This window comes from Protopterus annectens, chromosome 16.part0 (assembly GCF_019279795.1).
Source record: "Protopterus annectens isolate FY-2018-M chromosome 16.part0, PAN1.0, whole genome shotgun sequence".
Lineage (NCBI taxonomy): Eukaryota > Metazoa > Chordata > Ceratodontiformes > Protopteridae > Protopterus > Protopterus annectens.
Genome location: NC_056750.1, coordinates 396,310,608 through 396,337,009, shown reverse-complemented (window position 1 = coordinate 396,337,009; position 26,402 = coordinate 396,310,608). Strand labels below are relative to the sequence as shown.

General features: G+C 35.0%; 1 protein-coding gene across 2 annotated transcripts in view; it reads left to right on the top strand.

Annotated features, from left to right (window-relative positions):
• ADGRD2 (adhesion G protein-coupled receptor D2) overlaps window positions 1-26,402 on the top strand; it is a 1,709,855-nt gene that overhangs the window by 1,550,407 nt on the left and 133,046 nt on the right. Inside the window, exon 25 of one of the 2 annotated variants that reach the window (XM_044058538.1) lies at window positions 5,062-5,092. The exons of the other annotated variant lie outside the window; for it this stretch is intronic. Within the exon in view, the coding sequence (XP_043914473.1) occupies window positions 5,062-5,092 (31 nt within the window). The remainder of the gene's footprint in view (window positions 1-5,061; window positions 5,093-26,402) is intronic. 2 annotated transcript variants of the gene reach the window in all.

The following is a 26,402-nucleotide window of genomic DNA, read 5'->3' as shown; positions in this document are numbered from 1 at the left end:
AACATCAGTGTAAGTTGGTACTGAAAAGGTGAAAACAGAATATAAATTCTAAAATATATTTCAAAGAAAAAGTGAAAATGCATTCTAAGGTATATTTCGAAGAAAAAAATGCTGCAGTGGCTCCCGAATTTGTGGCATTGTGCCCCATCATGTTTATGATATCTTATGGACTGGAGTAGTTTGTAACATCAATTATATGATTATCAAATGCTGAAACTAAATATGATCATGAATGTAAGGAAAATAACCTTGCACTTGACTTCATTATAAAACACACACACACACACACACAACCAAAACAGAAACAAATGCAAGGAAAATAACAATGCACTTGCGATCATTACAAAACATGCACACACACACACACACACACACACACACACACACACACACACACACACACACAGAAATGTATCTATATGAAATGCTTCACTCTCCATACCACTTAAGATTTTGATTTTGCATCTCTACCCCCTTACTTATATCTACTAACTCTTATCAACTGCCATAAAAGACAATAACTTCAAACACCCCAAATAATCCAGATGTGAAGTTTATCTTTATATTTGAAAGATTAACTTTTCAATAGAATGCACTATAGCTATGTAGTTAAAATGTGGGGGTGATCCGATGGCTGTTCCTACACATGCATCACCAGAACTCCAGAGTGTTTATGGCTTATATATTTTTTAAAAGTTGGGATATTATAATTTTCAAAAAATGAAATAATAGAACATTACAATTTAGAATAGAAAAATGTGCAATCAAACAACTAGAATAGTGGGAGTATGTAGATGTTCTGGTATGTATCAACTGTTGCTGTAAGGGGGGAGGGGGAGAAAGATGACAATCTGCTGGATTCTGAATACGAATGAGGGAGTAAAACCCATGTGATACACCAGTCATACTTCCACATTGATACAGTAGTGGTGACAGAATTCTGAATCGGTCCATATCAAACAGACTAGAGCATCATATAGCCTATGAATCACTTCCATGGGGATTTCATACAATGAACCCCATAACTCATGTTTATATTATGCTTTAGTGAATAGTTTTGACATTGTAGCATATGGCTTTAGACATCTGAGAGAAATATAGGATGACCAAGAAGGTCCACTCTAATCTTTAGAAGTTAAATAGATTGCTGCTGACCTACCAATAGTCACCATAATATTACCTGGCAGCCAGCCAGTGTAAATTATTCTTATTAGTTGCTTGGGCCTCCTACATTTATACTCTTTCCTTATAAATTAGCTTTGAATAATCTTTTACATAGTTACAAAGGCCATTGAGAAGTTAGTGTCAAATAAAATACTCTCATATATACCACTGTACCACTTAAATGTGACATACAGCTGTAAATATAACATCTAAATATAATGATCTTTGCATGTAAGGTTTCATATTTCTTACATCTGTATTTTATGCAGATTTGTCACAAATGCCTAGCATCGTTTATATATATATATATATATATATATATATATATATATATATATATATATATACTCAAATAACATGAGGCTTATTTTAACTGTAAATTTACTTGGACTATGTATGTGGTTTGCTGAATTAACTGTAAAATATTTAATGAAGGAAGACTTTATGAATATAAGTAGTCTAGAAATGTTAAGAAAGATAAATATGCCTTATTTTAACCTACCTTTAAAAAATATATTTTTAATTTTAGACACAAGTCGGTATGACATTAGAGAAATGGGATGCTCTAATTAACAGATTATGAAGCATGCCATTGGCAATTTGTCTTTAATGATACTGTATTATCTGGAATGAATAATCACATTAAGTGTAATGCTGTTTTAAAAAGGAAGCAAGTCAAGCATTGTTAAAATGTAATTTTATTTTGTTGACAAGTTTTTATCTTATTTTTACAATACTAGTCGAGATTTATTAATGCCTACACCAAGTGTACACGATCTGTATTCAAGAATATTCTTACTACATTTATTATGCTTTCTAGTCACTCAGAAAAATTACACTAAGTATACATGTAGTGTGCAGTTTGTGGTAATCATTATGAATCCCCCTCAATATTATATTTATGGCTACAAGAAAATCAGTAGGAAAACTAAAATTCGGAGGAAGGTGTGAGTTATGCTTGTGTTGTCTGTTCACTCAGAATGATGTACACTTAATGTAGGCATTAATGAATTCCAGGGACTGTCTTTTTTATAAATTATTCAAATAATGACTATTAATCATATGATTGTTAGTCACATGATTTTTGTTGCTTAAATGCCTGCTAGTTTATTATTAACCAGTCTGAAGAAATTTCATCTGCAGAGAAAAAAGCACTCCCTGGTTGATGTACATTATTTTTTTTAATTCCTTTCCTTTCAACTTTATGCTATATTTGTTACTTGCTGTATATATGAAGGACTGCCATTGAAGATGTTTCGATTTTTTTGTATTATATTTTATTATGTTGCTCTCCATGTACAGGTGTGCATCATTTAATGTCCTTCTGCACAATGTCTGACCGCATTTCCATCCATACTTTGCTGAGCAGACATAAATGCAGTCGAACGTTGTACAGGAAGACGTTAGGTGAAGCACAATATAAAGGAGGTTCTATCCCACTGAACGTTAGCAGTGGTTACTTGTATTGTCTTTCCGTGGCTTAACCTAAGAAGGTTCAACTTCAATCAGTGTTCTACCTGAAATAACAACAAAAATAAAATCAGACATATTTATATTTGTTATTCATTATCCACGTTCTCTATATACTTCCACTGTAAAAAAATCTAATAGCAAAACCTCGAGCATAAGAAATGCTGAAAGCTAAATCCCAAAGTACAGAAGTATAAAAAAGTTAACCGTAAGTGTGTTTTGCAGGGGGACTTGCCCTCTGAATCCCCAATGGGAAGGGCAAGTCCCCACCCATACACATCTTATATATACCAACTCCATGTTCACAACAGCTCAAAGAAGGGAAAAATCTCCTAAAGGAAAATAATTACTAAAGGCATTACAGGCACACAGAAATCTGTCTGGCAGCGATTTCCTTCAGAAAACAGTGGTCAGCATTATGTCCCTCTTTGTCTTATACTTTGGGCAACAGACACTTCAGGAAATTTACCTCCATTGCCTGTAGAGATAACTTTGTAAATATATTACCTTTGAGGTCACACTGACTCAGAGAAAAGGGAGTAGATGCGTTTCCTGTTCCTCCATGTTAGTGCAGCTTCAAATGTTGTATATGTAGAAACAGAATGTGTGGGGGCAGTTCTCCATATCAGGGGTGGAGGGAGTTGACTCACCTCCAAAAAATAGTTTAGTAGCTTGTTTCTGTATTGGTAATGTGGCACTCAGATGGGGAGGAGGAATATTTACATTGATAGGTCACTCATTCAAAGTAGGTCTGGCTAAGATCACTGTCTTTATTTAAAACCATCTGTCCACCCCATCCACCAAAAACAGGTTTTGTAAAATAGTCTAGAAAGTTGACTACTTGAATACCACAAAGACATCGAAATTGAAATTCTGGACATGAAGGCTTACTCATTTGAAATGTCAGGACATGCTAAAGTGAGTCTTAAAACACTGAGATTGAATGGCCAAAAAACTGGACTTACATATACCAAGTCAATGATGGTCACTTCCCAGAAAATTCCCTTTTATCCAAGGTATGGCAATCTCAAAGTTGATATGTATAAGTTCAAGGGGTGGGGACATTGACCTCCCACATGGGGGGGGGGGGTTATGGAAGGATTCCCCCCAGCGAAAAAAAAAAAAAAAAAAAAAAAGAAGTTTAAAGGAGAAGAGTGATGTTTGAGATTTGCACTTCTCCTGGACTTTTGATCTTTTTTTTTCTTTTTGTGGTCTCTCAGCACTTGTCACAAGTGCTGACATTTAAATAGGAGGCTATATGTCCATGACCATGGAAATTAGTTTTTACATACTACCATTTTCCCTCAAACTTAAATTAAATTACAATAAAATTTTAGTATTTACTCAAAATAAAAATAAGCGTGTCCACTCTTAATGGATGTTCAGTGTTTTATTGTTGTCAATTATGGTCACTTTTCCATCATTAACTGGCTTAGTGTATTTATTATTTTAATAATTGGTGACCAATGACCATCAGCATGCTGGATCAATCAGAACTAATCAGGAAAAAAATCATTATATGCTGATGATATCACTGTGTAGAACGCAATTCTTTCTCTGCTTATTTGCAATTTTTCTTACAAATTCCAAAACTACTGACTGTATTGAAAATAAGAGGATTGTCACTAGGTGGAATAAAATATTTTGCCATTTAATAATTTGTATCAGTATTTAAAACTAAAACTACTTACAAGAAATGGATTATGATCTGATTTACTTGTAATCTTTCACCTCAGAATAATTGTCTACAGAATGAATTTTGGATTGAAAATATGTCAGTAAATATATGTGTTTGAAGTGTTGCTCCAAAGAAGAATGATCTGTTTACTTGTTTACCTGGTAAGTGATCTGGTCCTGAGATCCATTTAATCAGTGATATACACATGAATTATATAATATAGAATTGTTCTTATGAAGTTCCTGTGTATGGTAAGATGAAAGCAGTGAACTAAGTTTTTCTAGAGCAATTCCTGACCCATTGTTTGTTGGCAGTTTGTGAGTTTTGTTTCTAATTAAACAACCATCTGGATTGTATTTGGTATATAATATACAACAGTGCTGAGTGATATATGAAAAACCATACAAGGAGTATTAACAGAAATGAGACCCGAGAAACATACAGGCGCCATTTAAAGAAGAAAATCAAAACTCTAACTATTTACATGTTTCTAAAGCCCAGAGACAATGGCAAATTAGTTTGCTTTTGTTTATTATTCTGAAAATTTTGAAAGTGATCTAAGAAGCAGTATAATAAATGCAAACAGACAAACTATAATGATCACAGCATATAATCTGTTTCCCAACATTGTCTGCCATCATATTGTGTGTTGTTATGTGAACTTGTCTAAAGTCTTAATAAATTGTGTTCATCTTGACTATAGGCTAAATTAGATTCTTTCGTGTGTGATTTATGTTTTCTTTTTCTAGGCTGTTCAACTGACAGCATTCAAATCCTCAGGTAACGCATTTCATTTTCTGTAAAGTAATGTAGTCAGTTCTATTTGAATGCATATTTTCTTCTAACTGTATACTAAAGATATTTTTTCAAATACGTAAAATATTGATCAAGCCTTTAAGAGAGAGCAGTATGCATGGATAATTTAAGACTTATGCAGACTACTTTTCATCTTACTGAATGATACTCACCATTATTTATGTATGTATGTATGTATTTATTTATACCTATAAATGTCAGAGTTTTAACAATTTAAAACAAACTGCTGATCCATGAAGTAGCTCCTGTAGTGGAAATATCTTTTCTGATCATACTGGAACAATTTAAAAGTTGGGACAGTTATATTTTGGGGGCACAAAATCCTTCCATTTCCAGTGGCGTCCTGTGCACAGCTTAACCAGCTGGTCTTTGGTAGAATTCAGTCAGGTGTCCAAAGTGTACTTAATGCCTCCTGCCATTAGGTGTCACTCCTGCCTTGGATTTCATTCATCACCTGGAAGGCCTCTTCTCTTCCTAGTCAGTCAGTTATGTAATTTTCAAACTGTGAGTTACTACCACTTTTCAATATTCCCTTTATACTGAATCTTATCATGCCAGAGCTGACAGCTGACTTTTTACTTTTGTTTATACAGCCAGGAAATAGGACCGTGAGATAAACTTGCAATATGTTTGCACTGTTTTGGCTGCTATGATCACTCAGACATGCATTTTCTATAAATCTTTCAATTCCACCATTTTAGCCTATAGATGTCACGCTGTCCTTGACCATCTGTAAGGTATTGAAAAACACACATAGAAGAGGGTGAAGAGATGGAATCCTTCTCATCAGCCTTATCACACGAGGAAGTAGTAGTGCTGGTAGTCTGGATTATTGAAGTGTTGGTACCATCAATGTAATGTTTTATCACAGGGCATTCATTTGGTCCTTGGCACGTCATCCATGACCAGCCTTCTTCATCCAAAAGTGCTCTGTCACTTAAAGATGGGGAGGCCAACTGTGGCCCTTGTTTGCTGGCCCTGGGATCAGTGGTGAGTTCATTGAGACATTTGGCTTAAGGCAACAAGCCAGTGCAGTGGCCCAACGGTAAGATATTTTCATCATTGTGTCAGGGTCAGAGGTCAGTCCTGATCTCCTGTCACTGTCTATGTGAAATCTTTTGTGCTTTTCATGTGACTGTGTGAACTTTCTTTTTGTGCACCAATTTCCTCTCTGCTCCCAAAACCACTGGTTATTTGGCTACACTGAGTTGACTATATATAGATTGTACTTAACCCTGCCTTTGAGTTATGAGTCATGAGTTAAAAGGGTCTGAGAAAGGCTTATTTTGTTTAAAGGTATAGTGATGGTAGATGTGTTCCATCACCGATGCTGTGCCTCAAAGACAAACAGCTAAGCTCTTCCAGGCAGGGTTGCTTATCAGTGTCCGCCACCAGAGTATGTTTCGATATTTTGAGGAACATCTTGGTGATGGCAAAAAAAAAAATCACGAAATACGATTTTTTTGAAATTTTTATTTTGAAAAATATACAAGAGTGTTAAGTGTGCCAAAATATCTGACATTTGCAAACTTTTCTAACAATTTTTAGTATAGGTGATCACTTATGTATTGAACAGGTTAATTTTAAATAAAGCTTCTATTCAGCCCATGTTCGTTTTGGTAAAACAATGAATTGAAGCTAATGGAATTAAATTCTGAAATTTATGAATTACATTAGGGTATTGTATAGCATGATTTATTCTGTCGGAATACAGCTGTGCATGATTTAGTTTTCTATGTGAAAAGGCATGAAGAGACAGTTATAATGCACAATCAGGCCTGTAAATGATAATATCTCGTATAAAGAAGCCAGGCCCTATGCAATGCAAGCAGTTAGGAATATTCATAAATCATCTTATGAAAAATTAACACTAAGGATGACAGCTTCATTACTTTTCCTGATTGGCTGCCAGGGAGGCAAGAAATCCCAAACAGGTCAGGATCACCTTGTTGTCCAACCAGACGTGTAGGAACTGATACACGAATGCAAGTGAGTCTTTTTTTTTTTTTTTTTTACAGGGGACAGAGAGAGAGCATATCCTTCAGAGACAGAGAAACAACAGACTTTTACAACTCCAGATAAATGTGAATGCAGTTGCAGTCTTTTCTTATGAGTGTACAGTTATATACTTGGGTCCTTTGTTTTTAGCACACAATGATCATCATGTTTTATGCAAAATCTGTCACACAGCATAGACATGGTTAAGCCATTATATGAACTAAAGCTATTTACAAGACATCTAAATTTGAACATTTTATTAAATCAAAGCAGCATCAGAAAACACTTTGGAAGGTTGCTTGTTGTAAATAACATGAATTTAATCCACCCTTATTTCATTCATTATTAACTTTTAAAATTTCATGCACCAGTGAGATTAGGAATTTCTTTTCAATCCCTACAGTAATCTGTTTTCATAGTCTATGTATAGATGAAAGAAGGGCTTAAAAGGAACTGTTATCTGATAATTCTGTAAATACATGAAAGCAGATAAAAGAAGGGCAATTTGTAATTATGGACGCAGGTGATTATACAAAACATTATTGCTGTTATGTGGACTGACAGACCAAGTTAAAAAGGAGCGACACTAAAAGACATTCATATGGGTTATAAAACAGACAACATTTTATACATTCCCACACAGAAATTAATTTCTTTGTATTTATATAGTTTTTATATGTAAAGTAGCCTGCGAGTGGGATGTTGTTGACTTTTCCACAGTTGATAAAAGTGCTATCTATACCATAATTAGTGGAGGCTACTTCTTTGCCAAAGGGGATAATGACATGTTTTTTTGCATTTAGTTTTAGTCTATGACTTTGGCACCAATCATTTGGCTGAGTCAGTCCCATCTATAATATGTTTACATCATTGGGAGACTTGATGACTGCACCCAGTTTGCATCCATCTGCAAACTTGATAATCCACAGGCCATCTACTTTTCACCTGGACCTCAGAGAAATAGATCCTAAACAGTAGAGAGCCCAACACAAATCCTTGTGGATAACTGGTGGATAACTAGTCTACTGGTGGAGATGGACTTCCCCACTTGGACAGTGTGCTTTCTGCCAGTGATTCAGAGACTGATTTATGGCCTGACCTTTCCAGAGAGGGCAACACACAGGGGGCAGTGCAGTAACCCCCCACCCCATGTCTGTGAACACTAGATCTAGGACATTTGAGACCCTTGTGGGGGTATAGACCAACTTTTCCAGGGCATTTGAATTAACAAAATCCAGAAACCTCAGAGCAATCGTGTTTGTGCTCATATAAGTTGCACAACTGATGGAAGCATAGTTGAAATCATGCATGACCAAGGTGTTTGGCTGTATGCTGAGCAACTCTATTAAGTCCAGGTAGGTGGTCAGCTTCTCCTGGTTCATGGTGGGGGACCTGTAGCTAACAATGATGTGGCAGGGTATTTTGCCTATATTTATTTTGACCTGGAGTAGCTCAAGATAGTAATACTGTTTTATCAGTCTCAAGTGTATTTGGATATAATGAAGATTGATACACCTCCACCTTTGGTTCTTTCATGCTCCTTTTGAGGTCTGAATGTGTGAAAGGCATTGTAAACTTGTATGGCTGGGGTGATTTCTACAGCCTTGAACCAAGTCTCAGTGACTGTACAGATGTCAGCATCTTCCAGGATGAGGAGTGCTTCCAGGGAGTGCAGTTTACTATTTAGGCTCCTAGCATTAAGCAGCATGACCTTGAGGTTGTCTCTAGTGGATTTCTTTATATCAGAAGTTTTTTTTGTTTTGACATTGCCTAAAACAGGCACTATGATGGAGGCAAGCATCTTTGCCAATATCCAAAAGCCTTGAGGAGACAGGTGAGGGCCATCTCTGGCAAAGCAGCATGGTCTGTTGACTATTTCTTCCCAGGCTGTCAGATACTGGATCCCCCCGGAGTGACACTAGAAGCTAAGCCAGTTATTGAAATCAATCATTTTTGTCTGTATCATGGCATTATCCTTGGTGGAACTAGAATCCTGCTTAGGGTTAGGGACATACCTGCCCAGGACGCATAATCTGAGGGTTCAGTAATGTCTCTCTTCATATAGTCCAGAGAGGTACATCTCAAGTCATTCATTCCAACATGCAGTATGACAGAGTCATAATGGTACTTGCTGCTGAATGACTTGAGTGCGTGCATGATTTGACAGAGCCTGGCATCTGACAGGCAGCTGATTGTGACCCTCTCCTTGTCCAACCTGATGAGTGGAATATCTGTTTGTCTCACTATTGAGACACCTAGGACTTGGACATTAGGTTCTGAGATGTTTTGCCTTAGGGGCTTAATTGTTGAGACACTGATATGTGTCTTGTTATGCATAATGGTGGATTCTGTTTGTGTACCAGTATGTGTAGGTTGTGCTTGGGAGGTCTCTGGTCTTTGGTTTGCTCTTAGTGAGTATCTCCACATATGTGGGTTTATGTGTCTTGACCGTATCTTGTGTGAGTGGAGAGGTGTGTCTGCTGACAACCTGTTGGGTGTCTTGTTTATTGTTATGTGAGAGGACTGATTCTAATTTCATGGTATAATTACATCTCTCACATGCTGCATTTGTTTGCTTTAGGAGCAAGTGGTTGTCAGTCAGCCAGCACTGGCTAGAGAAATGTTGGGAAACAGTTAATTCTTAAATACTAATTTCTGAGAGGGCAAGTTATATCAACTATTTCTCTGAGATTAACATAGGGACTTATTCTGTGGAAGATCAGAAATAGAAAGTGGGGCGACGCTGCTCAGTGCTCAGCTGCATTGCCTGCAGAGCACAAGTGCGCAACTACTTTGCCTGCAGAGCGGCAGGGAACCTGGGAGGGTTTCATTGACTGGTGTCTAGGGAAGAAAATAATTTCTAGGCATTTGCATCTATACAAGGCACCACTACCCCCCCATTGTGAGGTGCACAGCTATGCGCAAACATGAGGCTTATATACAGTTAAAATTAAGAGTTTTAAACTAGTCTGCTTATAGGAAATCACACAATAATCTTTCTTCCAGCAATCCCCAGCTCAGGCAAGGTTATATCCACACTCTTTTGCCACAAGGGTGCAGGGGAGCCGTTCTTAATGTAAGATGGCTGGAGTTGAGTTCAACTATACGAAAAACAGATGAGCTTCATCAATTCTAGCTCTAGTCTAGGCTAACTAAGCAATATTTCAGGGAAAAATAAGTGCAGGTAATAAGCAGGCAAAAACAGTAAAAGCAGTCAAAAAGACAGAAATTAATGCTGTAAAACAGTAAATATGGATGAAAAAGTGCAGATCAAACTCAAAATAAGCTTTTTTTTTGTTCTTAGCTTTGGATGGCTTTGATTTGAGCAGAAACACTCTGGACTTCTGGCAAAGGATGTTAACTTCAGAACAGCTCCAGTTAATTGAGCCAAAAACCAAGCAAATGCTAGGCTTATATACAGTCAAAATTTTAAACTAGTCTGCTAATATGAAATCACACAATAATGCTTTCTCCAGCAATCCCCAGCTCAGACAAGGCTATATCCACACTCTTTTGTCACAAGGGTGCTGGGGAGCTGCTGTTAATGTAAGATGACTGGATTTGAGTTCAGATGTATCAAAAACATGCTATATTTAACAAGTCTAGCTCTAGTTTATGCTAACTAAGCAATATTTCAGTGCAAAACAAGTGCAGGTAATAAGCAGGCACAAACAGTAAAAACAATTAAAAAAGGGGAAAATGTATGCAGTAAAACTGTAAAATACAGGTGAAAAAGTGCAGATCAAACTCAAGAAAACCTTAATTTCTTGTTCTTAACTTTGGATGGCTTGGCTTCAATCAAAAACACACTGGACCTCTGGCAAAGGATGCCAAACACAGAGCAGCTCAGGTTAATTGAGCTTAAGCCAGAACAAATACACTTAGAATAACAGGAACAATAAGCCTTCAACCAGCAACTCTCAGCTCAGAAGGACAGAGACTACCCTCTCCTCAGCAGTATACCCTCTCCTAGCAGCAGTATACATCTCCTTTTTATATTATTGTGCACCTCAGGATTTAGGTTTTACATCTTCAAGATAATTTTTAGATCATAAGATTACATGCAGAGTCAAATAATTTAACTGTTTCTTTGATATGATTAATGTTATTTTGAAAACGTGTTTTCATTTTTCAAGAAAAATATAAAAAAGTTTACGGGTACTGATGGCTGCTGTTATAGCACTAGTATTTGCAATTGTGGTACTTATTCAATGGGTGAAGATTTTTATACTATTTGGATTCATGCAGGAATCTTTTAATTTATATTTCTTATGATTATTTTCAGAAGAAATACTGAGCAGTTTAATGAGTTTATACAAGTCATCTATCAGCGGACTGCATTTTATCCTTTACTTCACACACTTCCATTGCCAGTATCACCTTTCTTGATATGTGTATCAGTTTTAGTAGGCAAAATTCTAAGATTATATCAAGGATTTATAAGAAACCTATAAAGATGAAGAGTCTGTAACATTTTGAAAGTCATTGCCCACTATAAAATGATAAAGGCAATTGTGATAAGAAATCAGGTATTGCATTTGAGTAGATTTACATTTAATAACACTTGTTAATAGAGGTTTTTTTGACCCCAGTTGATCACTAAAGGCAAAGTATAGACTTTCGAAATGTTTGTTGAAGTATCAGTTGGGAGTTTGCTGAAAAGCATAGTAGATATACATCCATCCTTAAACAAGAGCACAGTAGTAATATCCAAGATGCACGGACAATTGCAATATGGTCAGGTGTGTAATACATAGTTATGGTAGTAACATTAAGGTAATTAAAAAAAATTTAAAGATCCAATATTTGAGAATAAGTTAGGCTTTAATCTGAAAGAGTTATTAAAAAGGTATTCTTTACAGGGTCTATATTATATAAATGAACAATTAAAATCTCGACTTACCTTTCATCGACCTGTATATGTCGAAACTGCACATCATCAAACAGCCACATCATCAATTTCTTTCTAAGGGAAAGAAATTGGTTGGCCGTTCTTTTAAATCTGCCCTTTTCCCAACTGTACTGCGATCTCAGAGTTAGTATATTTAGTTGGGGGGCACAGTCCCCCACTTTCATAGTGTTTGTTGTAATGTAGTGTGCGTGGTTGGGCTTCCAATTTCTTTCCCTTAGAAATTAGTGACTTGGCTGTTCGACGATGTGCAACTTCAACATATACGGGTCGATGAAAGGTAAGTTAAGATTTTAATTGATCGTCTGTATAATATAGACCGTTCTTTACACACAAGCTAAAGGGAATGTGTAAATATGGAGTATGAAGGTATTGTTTATATAAAGCTTGTGCCAAAAGAAAAAGCAATAGCTATTTAATACATATTATATAATAGCAGTGGAGTCATTTATGTCACAGTTTATATTGGATGCAACTGTTTCTATGTAGGTAAAACTAGTAGGAATTCCAATCAATTAATTCACAAGTATAATTTAATAATTTATGTTATTAGGGTTAAGACTATGAATAATGCTCTGTACAAATAGTCTGCCACACATAAAAAACATTTTTGTTTACTGCAGTGGGAAATTTATTAACTTATTTATTTGCTTTTGTTTACCAGGAAAGTCTGTCTGGAACTGAAATGCCCATTTTCAGTGGAGGTCAGAGAGGAAAGCTCCAAAACAAAGAAAGAAAGAAATCTTTTAACAATTCCAAATAAAAACACTCAACAAACATTATTTACAAAGCATGTCAGATTAAGGAAATGCATGTTTTCAAAATACTGTGAGTTGAATCAAAAATGCTATATTAATACACTTGTGTAATATCTATTGTGGACAGAGTTATGATTGCATAATTCAAACTGTAGGTGTGGTACAGTAGCATAGTTTTTATTTGACGTGATATTTTAGGGCAGATTTGAAAGCCTGATGTGGTTTGGAAGTTTGTTCCATGCCTTGGACTCACTGTAATAATTATTAGATTTATTAGCAAAAGTTAAAGTTCTGAGTATCTTTGGTTCCATTTGGTACATGTTGTTGGATGAGATTTGATAGTAAGGATATTTTAAGTGGATGGGGAGGTATTTTGTGTGCTGTGAGTAGCTGGGAGAAGGTGGTGTATTCAGGAAGTTCAAGTCAATTGCGGGTATTGAATGCTGGACAGTGATGTCAGCAGTTTGGGATGCTGCAGACAAATTAGCTAATGTTCTTGTAGGTGCTTTTTAGTTTATGTTTGATGGAAGAGCTGACAGTTGTGAATATTGCTGAGACATGTAGGAGGGTAGAAAGGAGAAGGGAGGTGGCAGCTGTATCTCTGTTTTTACTATGCTCACTTACCAGGTGCTTTGCTCTGTAAAGAGAGCCTTGTTTGCAGTGTGTCTTTTTGACTGCAGTGTCAATATATAAATCTCATTTTGGTGATGTTCTACAACAGTACCCTCCCAGTCGTTTTGCTCAGGAATGGGCATGGTCAGAGTGATTGACATGTCTAGTTGCTGTGATGTACTATACAAATGATGCATGATTGACATACTGTGCAGATTTGTCAGTGATATCAAGAATATTCATTGTCTAATCATAGTTTACCATTTTGCTCAAAGTAGTGTGATCTTGGACTTGGTATATTTAAGTAGAAAGTGGTGCAGGGGGGCTTCCCCCTGCAAGAAGTGAGGGGGAAAAAAGTAATAGTTTACCAAAAATACGACCATTATAAGACTATGCGCTAGGTTTTGGGCAGACCTTGCTACTGCACATCGGGGGGGGGTTCTGTTGTAAAAAACAATGCCCAGATTTTAGCATGTTAGCAGTGATAACCCCCAATAATTTTGTGTTGGTGACATTTTCAAATTTTTGTATTGTTTGAGGAAATAATATTAAGGTCAGTGTTGTACCAATTTAATTTTTAGAAAGGAATGGGATTACATGTTTTTGTTGGGGTTTAAGAGCAATTGAGATTTGTTTAGACAGCTTTCTATGCAGGTAAATTATTCCTGTGTGATGGTTTCTAAGGTAGAAAGATTTGGGTCTGAGCAAACTGAAGTTGAGTCATCAGCATATTGTATTATGGTGGTGAGTTTTGATTTCTTGTGCATCTCATTAATGAAGATATTGAAAAGTATCTTTGGGTGACTCCTGTAGTGTTTGGAAAGAATGTGGAGTGTAAAATCATTGCATTTTACAGATTGGGTGACACTGTTTAGGTAACTGGTGAGCTAGTTGAAGGAGTTGTGAGACATATAAGATTTAGTCTTTGGAGGAAAAGTTGATGTGAGACCACGTCAAAGGCTTTTGACAAGTCCAGGAAAAGGGTGGAAGCAAAATTACTGAAGTGTTTACTTAGATTAATGGTATATAGGAAATGCAGCAGGGCAGTTTTAGCACTGTGGTGTAGTTAAAAGCCATGTTGAGTAGGAGAGAGTAATTGGTCATCAAGCAGAAAGGCTAGGAGTTGCTGATGAATGCCTAACACATTATGATTTTGATACTATTTTGGAACATAAAAGGATAAAATGACAAATATCCCTTAATGCAAATAATGAATCCAGACTGAATGAGTATATAAATCTTAAAAGTGTATTGAAATGAAGATAATTAAGAACAAAGAAACATTTGTTGTTATTGAAAATGTCTTTTTAGAGATACATTTGGTTTAATATAGAGTTTTAGTGGTTTTATTGATTAAGAAATATATAAGTGCCTGTGTCATTAAGTTTTTAAATTGAACACAGTATCTGAACTCTGACAGCATTTAAATCTGTTACATAGGTTGCCTACACAGTTCTGATGAAGCCCTGTGATATTTGTGAGATGAAGACAGTTAGATGTTTTATATTTTTTTGTTTCTGCCAGTTATCACATTTCTGCACTTACTTTGACTTTACAGTATTTTAGTACACATTCACACTGCTTTCTGTTATTTATTTATTTTTTATGGATCTTGTTGATGAAACATTTATTCTTTTCCCCAGACTATCAGCTGGAACTCCTAACCAAGCTCAGTCACCACTATTCAGTCCAACATATATGTATTTGCACAGTTATAAAATGATAACCAAATTACACAATAGACATGCTATGTCTGCACATAAATTGACAGGAGTTCACTTTTTTCCTCTTCTGGTCACTACTGACTCTAGAAATATGAGTAAGTAGAAGCTCAATTCAAGTAGCTAGTATTTGTCTTCAGCAGCAACTCTCACCATAGAAAGAAACATTATTAATTTACAGACAGCAACAATATTATCTGCTCATGTCAAAAAAGTGGAAAAATCACATCATACAATAGATAAAACTTTTATTGCCAAACAAATTCAAACATCATCTTGTTAACAAGATGCATCAAATGTAAATATTTTATTACAGAGAAATTCTTTCGTATTTCTCCTTAACATGGTTTCTGTCAAACCAAAGGCACCTTGAAATATAGTGACTATTTTATATATATATATATATATATATATATATATATATATATATATATATATATATATATATATATATATATGAATCTGTTTATCTTTCTAACTATTTATCCGTCTGTCTATAGGCCTAATTCTACTTTTTTTTCATTATATGGAAAGAATGTTTGGTGTCAATAACATTATATCTGAAGCAGTTATATAATGATATGATTGTTTTATACTAGCAAAATAGGCAGTTAAGCCAGTGCAAATAGTAGCATTTATATGCAGTTTGTATTAAAAACATCTAATACACTTAATATTCTAATACTTGGAACTTTTATAAAAATGTCTTTTTTTAGAGTGATTAGTAGTTCAAATGTTGATGCAAGAGGTGGTGGTTCTAAAGCCAGTTTTAAACAAAAGTACTTAGTTAAGGCCATTGAGATAAATATTTTTATGTATTATTCTCATGTCATGTACCATGTATTTATTTATTTAACTATGCATGTTTTATGTAAGTTTTGTTGTGTTTATCATTTTACATTCACATTTTATCACTGAACTTTTTAATGTAATGTCATTAGTATATATTTTGGTATGCAGGTTGATTTTATTTGACTAATAGGTTAAAAGTTCTAATCTTAAATTTGTTTAATTAAATTTGCTGTTTAATCGGTATAGCTAAGAGCCATCACTGACTCTGCTGCCATGCATCTTCACTGCAAAAATGTTTCATCACAGTGAGTTTCATTGATTTATATTCTGCTGTACAAGCCAGTGGTGTGCTTTTCAAAGGTTTTTCCCTTTTTTCCACTGTGGTATGACTGTGCGGTTGCTATATATAGCTTCAAGAGGTGTGGTGGGGTTGTAACCACATGCTAAAAGTCTCATAGTATCTAAAAGTATTCTGAGGAAAAACATGGGTTCTCTTTCATGCACATGACAATTATATCTCCAGTATAATGTAGTTGTGCATACATGGGCATACTGCTGAAGGAAACAGTGGGGAAATTTTTCATTTTGGTGTTTGTGCAACTAGGGCATGTTACTGAAGGAGTCGCTTGAGGAAATGTTTCATGTTGATGTTTGTGCATACTGGGGTATGTTACTGAAGGGGTCACTTGGGTGAATGTTTCATTTTGGTGGTTGGGCAGTGCTATGACATGTTACTTAAGGGGTCTCTTGGGTGAACATTTTGTTTTGGTTCTTGTGCACACTATGACATGTTACTTAAGGGGTCTCTCGAGTGAACATTTCATTTTGGTGCTTGTGCACACTAGGGCATGTTACTGAAGGGGTCACTTGGGAACATATTTCATGTTGATGTTTGTGTATACTATGGCATGTTACTGAAGGGGTCACTTGGGAACATGTTTCATGTTGATGTTTGTGTATACTATGGCATGTTACTGAAGGGGTCACTTGGGAACATGTTTCATGTTGATGTTTGCATATATTAGGGCATGTTACTGAAGGGGTCGCTTGGGAACATGTTTCATGTTGATGTTTGTGTATACTATGGCATGTTACTGAAGGGGTCACTTGGGAACATGTTTCATTTTGGTGCTTGTGCATACTATGACATGTTACTGAAGGGGTCACTTGGGAACATTTCAGTTTGATGCCTGTGCGTACATCAACATTTTACTGAAAGGGTTGTTTGGAGAAATGATTAATTTTGCTGCTTGTGCATACTTGGGCATGTTACTGAAGGGGTCACTTGGGAAAATGTTTCATTTTGGTGCTTGTGTATATTCGGGCATGTTACTGAATGGGTCGCTTGACTGAATGTTTCATTTTGGTGCTTGTGCATACTGGGTCATGTTACTGAATTAGTCACTAGTGGAAATGTTTCATTTTGGTGCTTGTGCACACTAGGTCATGTTACTGAAGGGGTTGCTTGGGTGAACATTTTATTCTGCCACTTATGCATACCTGGACATTTTACTGAAGGGTTGCATGAGTGAATGTTTCCTCAACATTTTACTGAAATAATTGCTTTGGGGAAATGTTTAATTTTGGTGTTTTTGGATACCTGGACATACTCCTTAAGGAATCACTTGGGGAAACAATTAATTTGTGTGTCGGAGAAGTGCTTGTGCATACATGGTCAGACTGCTAAAGTGATTGCTGAGCAGAAAATTTTATTGTGTCATTTCAGTGATTGTGCATACTTAATACAAACTAATAAAGGAGATGCTGGGGGAAACAGAGTAATTCATTTGTTTGTCAGGGATGTGATTGTACATACTTGGACAAACAAGTTAATCTATTGCAACTCCAATATCAAAAGTAAAATATTGCTTTTAACAATGGATGCCCATACCCCAGGGATGTCAGACTATGAACTGCAAAACCACCTCATTAGCATACTCGTCTTTTCAGCATTTTTCATTTGTATCTCATTATTTCTAAAGCCTTTACATTAGAGTAAGGGATCTCTTTGAATCTTGCCTTTGTTACACTCATTTGTAAGTATCAGGAATACCCCATCACGTTTATGCAAGCTACTATCATTACTGGCCTCAGTGTTTTGTAGGCTCTATTTTCCTCTTGATTCAGATGATCTTTAATTCTAGTACTGAGGAAAGCTGCATTCCACAAAATGTATTTCTACGAAAGATTTTGCACTCATTTGAGTTGCATTACTGTTGAAAGTGGAGTTCTTTGGCATCTAGTAATGCTGTCTTAAATACTTGACATATTACATAGTAAATGCATTCAAATAATCACTAAAGGCCTTCAGTATTGTTACTGTAGTGGAAAGAGAAAACTGCATGATTTACAGACTTTATAGTTCATGTGTTGCATATAAAGGCTATAAAGTAAACATCAGCTTCAATTGGAACCTTCATATAACGAAATCCTTGAGGAGTTTAGGATATGAACATACACACAAGAGGATTGTTTAACAACATGGGATATACAGAAACTGATCTTAGATATATGTAACTAAAGGTGTTATTTACATTTCTGCTCTCATTTCATTTAACAGCTCAACATACAAAGCAGTTTAACTTAGCCAGCTACGGCAGTTCATGACTTGTTAACTAAGCAGTACAGTTCTTCCTATTAAAGCATTTTAAACAGATACACATATATATGGGTCTACTTTGATTCACTGAAAATTCATTTCACTGAATTTCAATTCACCTTCAAAAATTGCTGAAAGCTCAAATCATTGAAAACTCATTTCACTGAATCACATTTCACTTAATGTAAGTACTGTTGGGCAAATAAAATGTATATGACCTTTTCCCCTCTGTAGAGCGATCCTGGAGTTAGTATATATAGTTAGGGGGTGTGGTGGGCACAGCTTTTGTATTTATGAATCTCATTTCACTGAAAGCTAACAATATAAAACCAAAATTAGGTGGGGGCTATGCTCCCCACACCCCCAATGTGGGAGGCTGTGCCCCCCACAGCCTATGCATACTAACTCCGGGATTGCACTACAGTGGGGAAAAAGGCATATACATTTTATTTGCCCAACAGTACTTATATTCAGTGAAATGTGATTCAGTGAAATCAGTTTTCAGTGATTTGAGCTTTCAGTGATTTGGTGTGTGTGTTTTGAAATTCAGTCAGATGAGTTTTCAGTGAATCAAAGTAGACCCATATATATATATATATATATATATATATATATATATATATATATATATATATGGGATCACTACTAAATCACACACACACACACACACACACACACACACACACACACACACACACACACACACACACCGTCACCCAAAATACAAACACACAAACCTAAACTACAGAAAAACAGGGGGGCAAGCCCTCCTGCACCCCTCATGTGGGGGCTGTGCCCCCTACAACACACCCCTACTTAAATATTCTAACTCCAAGGTCACACTATACAGACAAACACATGAAAACCCCACCACACACCTACATCCCCCCCCACACACACACACACACACACACACACACACACACACACACACACACATCACAGTCACAACACACACTTACACACACACTAAAGCCCCTAACTAACACAACCAAACATAGATACTTACCTAACCTTCTGACATCTCCGTACTTCATGATTTTGAAATTCGAGCTTCTGGTCTTCTGGTCTTCTCATCTTTCGGTTATCTGGTCTTGAGATTCCGGTCTTTGGTAATGTATGTATTCGGGATTTAATAGTGATCCTATACATATATATATATATATATATATATATATATATATATATATATATATATATATAGATATGCACAAAGAGAGACCAAAACTATTCTAAAAGTTCATTCTAGTACATCAATTTGCCTATATGATGAATACCGAAGAGCTGTGGTTAGATGAAACCACTGGATTATTGTAGGTACGATACTATATGATTATTACAGACAAGTTCAAAATATAGGTGTACATAGAATTATTTCCATATTTGATACTTCAAAGAACACAGAGTTGAAGAACAATATAAACAGTGGCACAGATACACGACATAACCTCAGTTCCCTTACCGTGCAGTGTAAAATATTTGATGTGTCTGATAGTAAAGCTTGCATATTCTATTTATCCATATTTTTATCTGGTTTTATGCTTGCTTTACTTTTTACTGTTAATTTCATTTGGCAGTGGTTTTGCATTACTTGGTGCTGCTGAATAAGATTTAGCATGGGTAAGGTTTTGTGATTATATTATGTAAGGTTTCTTACATTTTGTACACTTTCACAGTTTTTTTATTGTTTTATGATTGCTTGGATGGTGTAGTTTTATATTCAGATGTTTCTCATAAGGTTCAGGATCATAACAGTTGTTATGACTTTTGTTGAGGCAGAAAGTTTTTGTTTGAATTAGTGCTAGGTTTCTTTTTTATTTTATAGATGGTTTCTATATGACTCTCTGGTGTGTTTTGGTAAAGTTTAGGTTTTATAATGGTTGAAGGTTTGAGAGTATATATTGTGTGCTTGTGGTACATGCGAGGGTTTGTTTTTTGATTCTGAATCTGTCTTTAGAGATGCCTTTGGCATCTGGGAAGACTGTGGACTGTTTCCTTTTTTGTAAGGGATTAGTGCAGACTGTCTTTAGAGATGTATTTGGCATCTGGGAAGGCTAGTTGCCTTTTCTGTAAGGGATTAGTACAGACTGTGTATTTGTTTGAATTTTTAAAGAGGATGTGCCTGTTGTGTGTGGTATGTTTATTTACTTTTTTTCTTCAGTGGATCTACATTATAAGCTATGTGCCACATTTTTATATTGTAAATGTTTGTTTACATTTTTATGCAATTATTTTTATACTTGGCTAAGTGTATTTTATTTATTTATTTATTTTTCTTTGTTTACCGGGAAAGTCCTACTGGATAATACCCATTTTCAGCAGAGGCCAGGGGAGAAAAGCTCCATTTGCTAATATTGCATTATATTAAATTCCAGTCAAACACAGAGTAGTTACATTTCTATTTACATTTATACACAACAGTAGGTACATTTCTATTTACATTTATACACAAACAGTAGTTACATTTATACATATATATTCTAAGATTTTACAGAGGTGGGACTTACTAAAGAGAAAGCACACATGCAGCTTAGTGGATTGTACAGGCACCAACTATGTGTAAAAATGTTTTGAGGATGAGAATATTATATTTAAGGAGAGTATTTGGATAGTATTGTACAATGAAAGAGTTTTTACTGTGTGATGAACATGTAAAGGACCAGGATTGGTTATTATGTTTAAGCAGTGGTTTAAAACTACTGACTACATCAGGAGTTTATATGGCAAGATAGGCATGTATGTCATGGATTTTATTGCACATACTTAAGTTCATATTTAGTAAGGTGGGTTTGGGTTCTGTTTACTTCTTCTTTTTTTTTTTTTTTTTTTTGCTGAGATATATTGGGTGACTGATTTATTTGGGGTTTTGAAGTGGTGGTTTCATTAACAGTTGGGTTGGGGTAAATATCTCTACTAATTTTTGAATTAATATTTTACAGAGGGAAGAGTGGGGCCAGTTATAATTTGGTCTTGGTTTGGTATTTGATTGTAAATTTGAATAATTTGTTTTGAGATATTGATAAATCAGATATGGTTTGTAGAGAAAAGATGTTATAGACAAAGGCAGGCTGGGTAGATGTTGACATTCTTTGTATTTGTTGAAGCACTAAGTATTTGAAGGAGGTGGATTTGATAATTGGTGATAAAGGCTAGTAGAGTGAGGAGGAATTGTAAAATAATCTGAGTTAGGGATATATTATATAACTTAAGTTTTATCTTTGTTATAAATTAGGATTAGAAAATGTTAGCAGGGTACTGAGTTGGTTGTAGAGATATAATTTGATAGTTATAGGGGGCAAGGATTAAGACAGTTTGAGAGAGAATCTTGGGTGGTGAACTGGAGTGAGTGTTACATTGGGAGTAATTCTGTTATTTTTCTTCAGGAAGGAACATTGATGGTATTGGTTTGAGGAATATGTTGGTGGCGCTATGGAAGTATAAATGTAGAGTAAGAGCAGGTGGCTGGGAATTGGGGGTAGGGTAGGGGAGTGGAGTGAGCCTGAGTGTTAGAGTGAATTAAGCAGTTTGAAAATTTGGCAAAGACACAGAGAAAAAAATCAGTGACTTAACTTAAACAGTCGCAAATCTGCTGAGAGAGATAAGTAAAAGAAAAAATGTAGTTTAAAAGGTTTCAGTGCTAGTAGATGAAAGTCTTTATTTTGTTGCTCTAGGAAACTTTTTTAGTAGGATAGTTAGTCTAATACCTGACCAGTGGTGGTAACAGTGCAAAATAGGACTTAACTGTTTGAACAACTTTGCAATTATGCTAACATGTCCCTGGAATATGGCAACAGGCTGTAGTGGTACCAATTTAAAAATGGTTCAGGGTCACATCAGTCCTAAACAATTTCAGAATCATGATGGATCTTAATGATGCAGGGGAAACCTACTTTGGCAACATATGGAACAGTATGGATTAGTTAAGGGAAGGCCTTCAATTTTGAAGCATGTGGCATTCTGTAAAGACATGACAGTTGCAGCTGAAGAGTTGGTAGGGCGTACTGCTTATTTTGACCATAATAAACCATTCAACACTATCCCATAAAACAATAACCAACAGATTAATAGCATTAAATGCCAATTCATTTGCAATTCAGTAAAAAAACAGTAATTCAACATCATGATAGTCAAGGTGGTGGTCACTAATGGTGTCCCCTAGGGCTGTGTAGTAGGGCCACTTTATTTGGGCTATTCTTTTCAGACATAAAAGTGAATTGGGCTATGGATTACCACATTCTCTAATGATTGCATTATGGGTCCTATAATTAATTTAGTAAAAATACTGACATTTTCTAGGATGATCTACAAAAATACATACCCAGTGCCATATGAATTACCTCACCTTTAATGTCAATAAATATGGTATTATGAGAGCAAAAGGACATAATTATGATTACAAAATAAATTTTTAAATTATAAAAAATGATAGTTATTTAAGATGTAGGTACTATGTTAAAAAAATGAAATAAGATATGTTGAAATGATTGAGTCATATTCCAATGTATCCCTCATCTTTAGAACAAATCTCCACTGCCAGAGTTAACAAAGTAGTATTTTTCCATTTATATCTCACTGATCTAACTCACTTTTAACTAGAATATAATATTCTTCAGCTTTGAACAATCCACTTAAAAGAACTTGAAAAGATTGAAGGAATATTTACGAAAGATAACATCTGGAAAACTTGAACTATTTAGTAAGGCTTCCAGAACTGTAATTATGTTCTGTTTCATATAATTTGCTGAGAGGAGATCTCTGCTTGGAATATCAGAGAATCATCGATCCAGTATTGTGTGAAAGTCTAAGGCTGGGACATACCAAAAGAAGTGCTAATACTACATTGGGGAAACCAATAAGTATCAGTCATGTAAAATTGTGATTACTGGTCTATGGAATGAGGTTTGCACTTACTTTCAGGAGAAGTTAGTCATTAGCTTCCTTCAGAAATAATCATGATAGGGGGTGTGGCCAAGATGTACACTGACTATAACAGCAGCTTCTCTCAGCTCTGCCAATGCTATAGATTTCTGACAGGATTTAAATTTCAAAAATAATACAAATGGATTTTTTTTTTTACTGTTTTGACTTCTATTAACAGAGAGAGGGATTATGTAAAAAATAAGAAATTTTCCTTTAAGTTTTCCTGTCAAATTTTTCAGAAAACATACTGCAGCATCTCTGCCTGAATGATGAGCTATTCCAAGCGTAATTCTTCAGACTCTTCTATCAAGTAAGAACTTTTAGTTGTGACAATGACTTTGCAAGAGATGTTATTGAAATTGGGCAAAATGGACACAAAAATAGATGGTTTTGAAAAAAGTGCTTGAATAATACACAAGGAATTACAACTTCAAAAATCTCAAATTTCTGACAGAGCAGTCTCTCAGTGATGTGGATGGAAGACTTCAAGAGGGAGAAAATAGCATAGAATTCCTGTTAAAACAGAACACTGCTCTTCAAAACAAAATAGAAGACCTAAAAAATAGGTCAAGAAGGAATAATCTTTGGATTTTTGATTTGCCAAATAACATTGAAGGAAACGACACGGTGAGTTTTCTAACTACTTGGTTGCCAACTGTTCTAAACCTTCCTGAAGCCCTCTCCTTTGGAATAGAAAGGGCACACAGATCCATTGCTTCTTCTTCTAACAAAAATGCTTCAAGACCTGTTCTAGTGAAATTGATATCATCCCAAGATAGAGTTAGTGCTGAAAACAGCATGGGCTAAGTCTCCCATAAAAGTAAGTGACAATATTGTGCACTTTGATAATGATTATTCCTCTGCAATGATGGCCAAAAGAAAGCTATTTCTTCCTATCATTAAGGAACTTAAAAAGAAACAAATGAAAGTACATCTGTTGTTTCCTGCCAGACTTAAAATATTTCTCACAGAGGGATGTAAAATCTTTGATCTGGACTCCGCTGTTTCTTACATGAATACAAGCAAATTAATAGAGAAAATCAAAGATATGGAATGCACAAATCCCTCATTGAAGAGAATTGCTGAAAATAATTCATGGACATCTTCAGAAAAAAAGGATAAGTAACTATTCTCTCATTAGTGTTATTCTTCCTGCAGTCCTTGATCTCTGGTATATATATTACTGTTTTATGACATTAAAGCTCTTTGAAAAACAGAGCTATGATTAAGATAAGTTCTGCAAAATAGAAACATAATACTCCAGTTTAAAATAACAGGAGCATTAAACTGACATGAAATCTGTGCTTCGTGGTGACTAATGGGAACTTTATTATAACTAATGTGAATGCTGACATTAATATGGTTGTGTCAGCATTGACATTTATTGAGTGCTGTATTTAATTTTGTTTTACTTGCTTTGTTATCTAGATTAAATAATCTTCTTTAGGAAGAAGATGCCTTAAAAGAAAAGGGGTGATAAAAAGCTCATTGCGTATGTGCCTGACTTGTCTCAAGACTCATGAGCGCTGTATATAAGTTTTTTTTTCTCCTTTTTGTTTTCCATTGTAAAGTTCCAGCAGAAAAATGTTGGTTTGGCTTTAATTTACCTTCAGAATGCTTCCTTGAGATATGAAGTTGCTTCTACACATAAAACATCTCCTAAGATATGCTCGCAGTGTCGCAAGTTCATTCAGCTAATGTGAACTCTGACCTCTAATAGCATGAACAGATTAGAATGTTCAGACATGACATGTAAGACTCATTTGAGCAATTCTACAGCAAGTAAAGCATCTGGGGTAGAAAAGAAAAGACAATATGGGTAATTCATATCATTTATTGCATTAGTTATTTAGATCTATATAGTTTATCCTTTTAATAAGTTAAAGCATTATGTGTTAACTTCTTATGTGTCTTCAGAAAAAAAAAGGTGAGCTTAGACAGTCTAAACAGGAAGTTATTGGAATGTTTGGATGCTAAACTAAGCGTTTTATTATGTTGATATTAGAGATTATTAATGACACAAGGAAGTACAGTAAGTATATTAACATTAAAATATTATCATATTATATAACATACAAAGTTATCACAAAACATAATACTTTATTTTATTGAATGCCTCAATGTTTCAGCAACTAGACCCTAAATGTTTTGATAAAGTAATTTACATCATTGTTGTCTAACTCTAAGCATTCAGTTATTCAATAGATTATTGAAATATATATGTTAATTGATGGATTACTTTACACATTCTGAGGTAACCAGTAAAATATACTTTGTGTTTTATCTACATATTAATTATTTTCTTAACTCTAGTTAAAATAGTGATGTATAACATAAACAGTAATATATTTACCTGATTGTTTCTTTAGTTATTTAAAGAGAGACCGTCTGCATCTATAAGTTTCTTAAATGATTTATGATAGTTGAGGAAAATACTTATCGTATTAATTTTTTCTGCCTTTTAACTTACTTTATTTGATACCAACAAACAAATGTTTCTGAAATATTTCCTTTTTACTTATAGTAATCTGTAGTTGATTCATAGTAGGAACTGGATGACAAAGATTTATTTATATTTAGTGAATTAGATCTTCTGTCTTATATGATGATTACCTTTTAACCTGTTTTACAGCTGCTTACATACTTTCTACAGCTCATCAAATATTGAAAGAGACGTTGTAAAATATTATTTGTTTGATGAGGCACGACAGTGCAACTATAAAATTCTGCTAGATGAAGGGAAGTTCCCCATGTTACATAATAAGCTGACATATTGATTTGTAGTCTCAGCAGTTATGTTATGTTATGACATGGAAATAATATTTGTAACTTCTTTCACTTATATCTTTGAAATTTGCAAATAGTCAGTGGCAGTTGCAAATTTATGTTACATAATTTCCATTTACTGCATATTTGGGGGTCTGATAGAAATAGTTCAGAGTCATCTTTACTACAGTTCCTTATA